The following is an 8,680-nucleotide window of genomic DNA, read 5'->3' as shown; positions in this document are numbered from 1 at the left end:
TCTAGGTTATGACAGGAAATCATGAGACAGCAGAGATAACCATCTCATACTCTGAAACAACCCTGCGTCCCAAATGAAACCCTATTCCCTATATGGTGCACTACTTTTGACCAGGGCCCATAGGTAGTGCACAATATAGGGAATACAGTGCCATTTGGGACATGCAAATATCCTCTGAAACAGTTTCTGCAACCCCACGACCCATGCTATGGAACACAAATAGATTAGGGGTGTCTTGCTTATCTAACTAACTAACTAACTAACTAACTAACTAACTAACTAACAGGCATTACCTTACCTACATCTCTGTTGGTTGTTTCAAACTCGGCAGAACAATGACAGACCAGACAAATGTGCTGATAAAGATTCCTCTTTCATAAACTCAGCAAAAAAAGAAACATCCTCTCTCTGTCAACTGTGTTTATTTTCAGCAAACTTAACATGTGTAAATATTTATATGAACATAAGATTCACATACATGTGACTAACAGAAATGGAAAAATGTGTCCCTGAAACAAAGGAGGGGGGGTCAAAATCAAAAGTCAGTATCTGGTGTGGCCACCAGCTGCATTTAAGTACTGCAGTGCATCTCCTCCTCATGGACTGCATCAGATTTGCCAGTTCTTGCTGTGAGATGTTACCCCACTCTTCCACCAAGGCACCTGCAAGTTCCCAGACATTTCTGGGGGGAATGGCCCTAGCCCTCACCCTCCGATCCAACAGGTTCCAGAAGTGCTCAATGGGATTGAGTTCCGGGCTCTTCGCTGGCCATGGCAGAACACTGACATTCCTGTCTTGCAGGAAATCACGCACAGAATGAACAGTATGGCTGGTGGATTGTCATGCTGGAGGGTCCTGTCAGGATGAGCCTGCAGGAAAGGTACTACATGAGGGAGGAGGATGTCTTCCCTGTAACGCACAGCGTTGAGATTGCCTGCAATGACAACAAGCTCAGTCCGATGATGCTGTGACACACCACCCCAGACCATGACGGACCCTCCACCTCCAAATCGATCCCGCTCCAGAGTACAGGCCTCGGTGTAATGCTCATTCCTTCAACGATAAACGCAAATCCGTCCATCACCCCTGGTGAGACAAAACCATGACTCGTCAGTGAAGAGCACTTTTTGCCAGTCCTGTCTGGTTCAGTGACGGTGGGTTTGTGCCCACAGGCAACATTTTTGCCGGTGATGTCTGGTGACGACCTGCCTTACAACAGGCCTGCAAGCCCTCAGTCTAGCCTCTCTCAACCTATTGCAGACAGTCTGAGCACTGATGGAGGTTCCTGGTATAACTCAGGCAGTTGTTGCCATCCTGTACCTGTCCTGCAGGTGTGATGTTCAGATGTACCAATCCTGTGCAGGTGTTGTTACACGTGGTCTACCACTGCGAGGGCGATCAGCTATCCGTCCTGTCTCCCTGTAGCGCTGTCTTAGGAGTCTCACAGTACGGACATTGCCATTTATTGCTCTGGCCACATCTGCAGTCCACATGCCTCCTTGCAGCATGCCTAAGGCACGTTCACGCAGATGAGCAGGGACCCTGGGCATCTTTTTTTGGTGTTTTTCAGAGTCAGTAGAAAGGTCTCATAACTCTGACCTTAATTGCCTAGCGTCTGTAAGCTGTTAGTGTCTTAACGACCGTTCCACAGGTGTATGTTCATTAACTGTGTATGGTTCATTGAACAAGCATGGGAAACCGTGTTTAAACCCTTTACAATGAAGATATTTTGATATTTACGAATTATCTTTGAAAGACAGGGTCCTGAAAAAGGGACGTTTCTTTTTTTGCTGAGTTTAGCATATTGCCAAACATTTCAGTAAAAATGAATTGGATTTCTTCTTCAGTAGTACATGAAGTAAAGTAAAACATTGAGACAACATAGAAATGCATTTACATGGAAGTAATTAAATAGATAAATAAGGAAAGATTCTTCTTGACATCGTAAGTGAATCAATTTTCTTTCTTTTTCAAGCACCTTCTACAGTTCCACTGCCTCTCCAGGAGGAACCAACAAAAACCCCTTCAGATTTCTGCTTACTTCACATCAAGGTATTTTGAAGGAGGGTGTTCTCACAGTCTTACCCACAGATGTTCACACTTCAAGGTGGTATCTCCTAAATCTTTTAACTTGCTACCGGTGTCATGAAACCTCAAATCAGTTTGGGCTGTGAACTGCCACAGCAACTCAGGGTATTTTCCCCTCCACAGTTTCAATGAAAAGCCTGATAAAAAGCCTCTTCTGTTTACAATGTTATGAACCATGATGGATGACAAATCATTCCCCAACATAAACGTGCTGCATCGTAGGCCTACAGGTAATGTCATGGTGCATCAGAAGTCCAGGTTTGGAGGTTGGTTCCACCATTTAAAATGTTTTAACACAGTTTACCCTCTTGGTTGAGAGTGAATATGAGATTGCAGTTTTCCAGATGGTCAGGTCCCCAGTGTGTGTTTAAAGTGTGGCTGCTGGTCTTCAGGGCTGAGACCGTTCTCAAAGTGTTCGCTGATTTGCTCGTAGAGAGAGGGGCCGACGCCCTCTGCAATGACACACATAGACAATCAACAACACAGGCACACACACACACACACACACACACACACACACACACACACACACACACACACACACACACACACACACACACACACACACACACACACACACACACACACACACACACACACACTTACCCATGATATAGCTGTCTCTCAGAGTCTTCAGTGTGACAGCCACACCCCCTGCATCCCTCAGCTGAAACTCCTCCCCATCACCCTCTGCAGAAAGCTCCAGAGCAGCGCCGGCATAGTGGACCACCATCATCACATCCTCGTCTTCCTCCTCCTCAAAGTCATCAGGGTACTCATTAGGGTCCTCCACTTCAGGGGTCACTGTACACAGACGTAAATGGTTGATTAAAGTACTGAAATGTAACCTTAATAGTGGATTATCTATGAGGATCAAACACACAGCTTTTGAGTGAGCAACACATTGTTTATTAGACCTAATTATTTCTATCAGATTTACCATTAGCGTCCATAGAGACATCCTCCGTGACAGAGTTAAAAGTTGTAGAGGTTGCCTCGTCCTCTCTGTGTTCCTCTATGGAAGACAAGCTGTTGTCGTCATCAAAGTCCTCAGAGTAGTCAGACTGGCCTACGCTGACCACATCACCCTCTACCTCCTCATTATCACTGGGACAGGGCTCTGTACTGTCCCCCTCCTCTTCCCCTGTATAGGAAGGTGTGAGCAGAAGTGGTCCTGAGAGAGAGAAAGAGAGATCGAGAGAGATAGTGTCACACAAGCACCAAAGACAACATATAAACACAATAGGGACGAAACAATGCAAGAGTTAAGCATGTAATCAGAGTACCAGAGTTACTGTCACTGCTGCTGTCCTCCTTCCATTCTGCAGTCACGGCCATGCTCTTATCTGCAGGTGAACTCACAGAGCCAGATGTTCTCACACACTCACAGACCCAACTAGAGAGGGGTATGGACCTGGAGTCTACATTATCATACAGTGCTAACTCTATCTCCCTGCGCTTGACAAACTCTCTGAGATGTTCCCGTACATAGATCATGTCCAGTATGGCTCCAGCACTAGGTCTGTCTTCAGGCACCGGACAGAGCAGTATCTGGACCAGAGGGGTGATGCTGTCTGAGTAGGTCTGGGGAACAGGGCTGTACTCTCCTCTGATGATCTTAGAGAGCAGACTGAGCAGGTTGGAGGCAGCAAACGGCGGTCTGAGAGAACAGATCTCATACAGCAAGCATCCCAGTGCCCAGACATCAGACTTAGAACTGTATGGGACGTCCTGACACAGCTCTGGACTCAGGTAGCTGGGGGTACCAACACAGGTACGAGCCATATCTACTGTGTTGGTCATTATCTTGGATATCCCAAAGTCCCCCACCTTTACCACGCCTCTCTTAGTTAGAAGCACATTGGAGGTTTTGATGTCCCGGTGGAGGATTCTAGCTGAGTGAATGTAGCTGACTGCCATGGTAACCTGTACAAACCACTCCATTATCATCCACTCTGGGAAATAGTCCCCTGTCTTTCTCTCCTTGACTTTGTCATCCAGTGTCCCTCCATCACAGTAGTCCATGACTATATAGATGTATCCATCATTTGAGTCAAAGAGAGCCTCGCTGCAGGTCACTATGTGAGGGTGATTCAGCTTCCTGATGATTTCAGCCTCTTGTAGGATGGCCTCTTTCGTCTTTGTTTTGCGAGAGTCGTCTGCTTGTATTCTTTTCACTGCATGCAGTCTCTTAGACTCCGCGTGTTTCATCAGGAATACTTCTGCTGCTCCACCTCTTCCCAGACACAGAATCTTCGTGTACAATTCCATTATCGTTTGTAAAATGTTCATCAGTTATCAGCCATCTCCATTAATGAGATTACTTTTTTTTTTACATTCCATGTCTTGGTGTGAAGTACAAGTATTTGTATCAGAGAAACTCTCGCACAACAAAAACAAAAGTCACCTTGTGTTGTGTCTGATTCCCATAGTAACCGTCTGGCTCAGCCCACTCGATAAATAACAGGGTTTCTTCATTTGGTCGGAAATGCTGTTGCGTTCAGAAACTTTTCCAGTGAAGCTTAACATTGTAATTTACCCCAAGGAAACCCAGTGAGCACACATCATAAATAGCTTTTAAAAATCAATATTCATTGGAAAAGGATTTGATATAAAAACGGTGCGTATAGGAAAATAGTATTGTTCAAAACATCTAAACTGGATGATGCATGCGCAATGTCTCGTTTACTTCCGCGCAGTTTAGCGCACATTTATAAAGCAGAAACATCACGACTACGCGTGTCTTGTAGTAGATGGCTAGCTAGAAGTTATATTTCCAGTTGTCCCATTCGTTTTCTGTAAAGGGTATTTTCAAGAATGCCACCTAAGGGGAAAGGTGTCAAGGAAGGGGGGAAGGTGCCAAGGGAGGCAAAGGTTACTTTATTCATCACTAAATCGACTAGGCATGTTGGATTGAAAAACATGCTAACTTTACAACACAGCCTGTGTGTAGCAGCTAGGCAGCCATCTCCATGTTAGTCATGTTATTATGTTGAACGTTATCATTCAGGTGGAGCTGCTGCAGGGGGTGGAGAAAGGGAAGAGAAGACGATAAAAAGGAGGCACTTCTGTTAAGGTAGGTAGCGAGATAGCTAGTCTATGTTACACCATACTGTAATGTCTTTGGCTACAGTGTGTACTCATGTGAGCATAGACGGCTAGCTAAATTGACTAGTTATGTTGTTTTAATGTATTCCCCATGTCAGACATGTCCTGTGTGAGAAACATGGTAAATGCATGGAGGCGATGGAGAAACTGAAGTCCGGGTTTCGCTTCAGTGAAGTGGCCTTTCCAGTACAGTGAAGACAAAGCCAGACAAGGGGTACGAGAGCCTTTCCCATGCTAACGGTAACTAACATACATTCACCTTTACGATCTCTCGTATTGGTTTATTATGGTAGTGTAATGTATTGGTTTATCATGTAGTTGAATAGGGTGATGTCTGTTAGTATCCAAAAGATCCACTAGATGGCATCCTCTGTCTTGCTGTCTATCACTTGTTCATTTTTCAATAATATTGTTCAGATGGGAGAACTTGGAGGTGTATTCATTAGTTGCAGACTGTTGCAAATCGTTTGGTCTGTTGCAAAATGTTTTGCAACGTAAACTTTACTCTAGGAACTAGAGGTCGACCGATTTTGATTTTTCAACGCCGATACAGATTAATAGGCCGATTTCTAATAATGACAATTACAACAATACTGAATGAACACTTATTTTAACTTAATATAATACAGCAATAAAATCAATTTAGCTTCAAATACTGAAACATGTTAAATTTGGTTTAAATAATGCAAAAACAGTGTTGGAGAAGAAAGTAAAAGTGCCGTATGTGCCATGTAGGGGCGGCAGCGTAGCCTAGTGGTTAGAGCGTTGGACTAGTAACCGGAAGGTTGTGAGTTCAAACCCCCGAGCTGACAAGGTCTGCCCCTGAACAGGCAGTTAACCCACTGTTCCCAGGCCGTCATTGAAAATAAGAATATGTTCTTAACTGACTTGCCTGGTTAAATAAAGGTAAAATGAAAAAAAAAATTACATGTAAAAAAGCTAACGTTTCAGTTCCTTGCTCAGAACATGAGAACATATGAAAGCTCGTGGTTCCTTTTAACATGAGTCTTCAATATTCCCAAGTAAGAAGTTTTAGGTTGTAGTTATTATAGGACTTTCTCTATACCATTTGTATTTCATTAACCCTTGACTATTGGCTGTTCTTACAGGCACAATAGTATTGCTAGTGTAACAGTATAGCTTCCGTCCCTCTCCTCGCCCCGAACCAGGGACACATCGACAACAGCCACCCTCGAAGCAGCGTTACCCATCGCTCCACAAAAGCCGCGGGGAAGGAGAACAACTACTTCAAGGTCTCAGCGCGAGTGACGTCACCGATTGAAACGCTATTCGCGCGCACCCCGCTAACTAGCTAGCCCTTTCACATCGGTTACACCAGCCTAGTCTCGGGAGTTGATAGGCTTGAAGTCATAAACAGCTCAATGCTTGAAGCATTGCGAAGAGCTGCTGGCAAAACACACGAAAGTGCTGATTGAATGAATGCTTACAAGCCTGCTGCTGCCTACCATCGCTCAGTCAGACTGCTCTGTCAAATATCAAATCATGGACTTAATTATAACATAACACACAGAAATGCAAGCCGTAGGTCGTAATATGGTCAAATCCAGAAACTATCATTTTGAAAACAAAACATTTATTCTTTCAGTGAAATACGGTACCATATTCTGTATTTTATCTTAACGGGTGGCATCCCTAAGTCTAAATATTGGTGTTACATTGCACAACCTTCAATGTTATGTCATAATTATGTACAATTCTGGCAAAGTAATTAGGGTCTTTGTTAGGAAGGAATGGTCTTCACATAGTTCGCAACGAGCCAGGTGGCCCAAACTGCTGCATATACCCTGACTCTGTATATACCCTGACTCTGTATATACCCTGACTCTGCTTGCACGGAACGCAAGAGAAGTGACACAATTTCCCTAGTTAAAAGAAATTCATGTTAGCAGGCAATATTAACTAAATATGCAGGTTTAAAAATATATACTTATGTATTGATTTTAAAGGCTTTGATGTTTATGGTTAGGTACATTGGTGCAACGACAGTGCTTTTGCGAATGCTCTTGTTAAATCATCCGTTTGGCGAAGTAGGCTGTGATTCGATGAGAAATTAATAGGCACCGCATCGATTATATGCAACGCAGGACAAGCTAGATAAACTAGTAATATAAATCAACCATGTGTAGTTAACTAGTGATTATGATAAGATGTTTTTTTATAAGATACGTTTAATGCTAGCTAGCAACGTATTGTGGCTTATTGCTGCACTCGCGTAACAGGTAGTTAGCCTGCCACGCAGTCTCCTCGCGGAGTGCAATATAATCAGCCACAATCGGTGTCCAAAAATGCCGATGTGTTATGAAATCGGCCCTAATTAATCGTCCATTCCGATTAATCGGTCGACCTCTACTAGGAACCAAACAGACGCCAAGGCAACAAAGCGGGAGGGTCTAGAAGAAAAAGAAACGCTCACCTTTTTAGGCGAGGTGCTGGCTAGCGGAGTAGAAAACTTAAAAATAAAGGAGAGCCGCACACTAGGAGCTCGGATGCAAAAATGTAATAGCCAACGTTTCAACAGCCAAGCTGTCTTCATCAGGGTATAGTCACTAACACTGCAGGATGACTCGTTTATATAGTGTCAAAAGACACACAGGTGTCATAATCATGGCCAAGTGTGGCCTAATATCATTGGTTAATTCTCAAATGTTAAAATGGCATACAAAGAACAACATACAAAAAACAAAGGATATCATACGATCATAGATTCATATTAGACTACACAAGCTTACAAACAATTACAATGGCAAAAGTCACAATCACAAGAATGGCTTCAGATCAACGTCTACGTTGAGACCGAAGGGAGCAAGGGTCTTTAAATTAAAGATTGAGATTTACTATGCAATCTGATAAACGTCAAATCAGTTTTCTTGATCTTCTGATCTTGTGTGAAGATAATGTTCGAAACACTGATCTTTACAGGAAACCTACTGATCGTAACAGTTTGAGGGCTGATAGTTATCACCCATTTCCCTTGAAAAATACTTTGCCCTACAGCCACTTCTGTTGAATCAAAAGAATTTGCAAAAAACAATCAGATTTCGATAGAAATATGGCTGAGACGCAAAGAAAATTCAAGGAGAGGGGGTACAAAAATGATCAGATTAATATTGCCATTGAGAAAATCCAAAACAAAACATAACCTTTTTCAAGGTCAGTCTCGCAAAAAGACGCATTCTTGCGTTCCCCTGGGTTTTCACGTGTGTTTTGCAACAGTGTCTGCCTTATGAGTACACCCCTGTTTTAGCCTTTGTGACTGTGGCAATATTGACTGTGCTGTTATCCTGGTTGTGTCAGGGTGATCTGGGCTGGATGACAAGAGGTTCTATAACTGGACCCTTCCAGGACGCTGCCTTCGCCCTACCCAACAGCACCATGGACCCATTTACACAGACCCTCCCATCAAGACCAAGTCTGGCTACCACATCATCATGGTGGAAGGAAAGAAATGACCTGAAGGTAAGAT

General features: G+C 43.5%; 1 protein-coding gene and 1 pseudogene across 1 annotated transcript; one reads left to right on the top strand and one right to left on the bottom strand.

Annotated features, from left to right (window-relative positions):
• Positions 1-405: 405 nt before the first annotated feature.
• nek12 (NIMA-related kinase 12) lies at positions 406-4,705 on the bottom strand. Its single transcript, XM_035743906.2, has 4 exons — positions 3,375-4,705; positions 3,029-3,262; positions 2,695-2,892; positions 406-2,540 (listed from the first exon to the last, which is right to left on the bottom strand). The coding sequence occupies exons 1-4, from the start codon at positions 4,378-4,380 to the stop codon at positions 2,437-2,439; spliced, it is 1,542 nt and encodes a 513-aa protein (XP_035599799.1). The 5' UTR covers positions 4,381-4,705; the 3' UTR covers positions 406-2,436.
• Positions 4,577-8,668, top strand: LOC118363922 (peptidyl-prolyl cis-trans isomerase NIMA-interacting 4-like; annotated as a pseudogene).
• The last annotated feature ends 12 nt before the right edge of the window (positions 8,669-8,680 follow it).

Source organism: Oncorhynchus keta, chromosome 30 (assembly GCF_023373465.1).
Source record: "Oncorhynchus keta strain PuntledgeMale-10-30-2019 chromosome 30, Oket_V2, whole genome shotgun sequence".
In the NCBI taxonomy this organism is placed as follows: domain Eukaryota; kingdom Metazoa; phylum Chordata; class Actinopteri; order Salmoniformes; family Salmonidae; genus Oncorhynchus; species Oncorhynchus keta.
Note: the sequence above shows the minus strand (reverse complement) of the source record. Positions and strands in the feature narration are given on the sequence as shown.

What these genes read in the sequence shown, in the direction of transcription:
- nek12 (XM_035743906.2), bottom strand. Translation starts at nt 4,380, where the DNA reads ATGAACATTTTACAAACGATAATGGAATTGTACACGAAGATTCTGTGT. An exon ending in CAGCAGTGACAGTAACTCTG is followed by an intron (nt 3,263 to 3,374) that starts GTACTCTGATTA and finishes TCTCTCTCTCAG; the next exon opens with GACCACTTCTGCTCACACCT. An exon ending in GAGAGACAGCTATATCATGG is followed by an intron (nt 2,541 to 2,694) that starts GTAAGTGTGTGT and finishes GTGTCATTGCAG; the next exon opens with AGGGCGTCGGCCCCTCTCTC.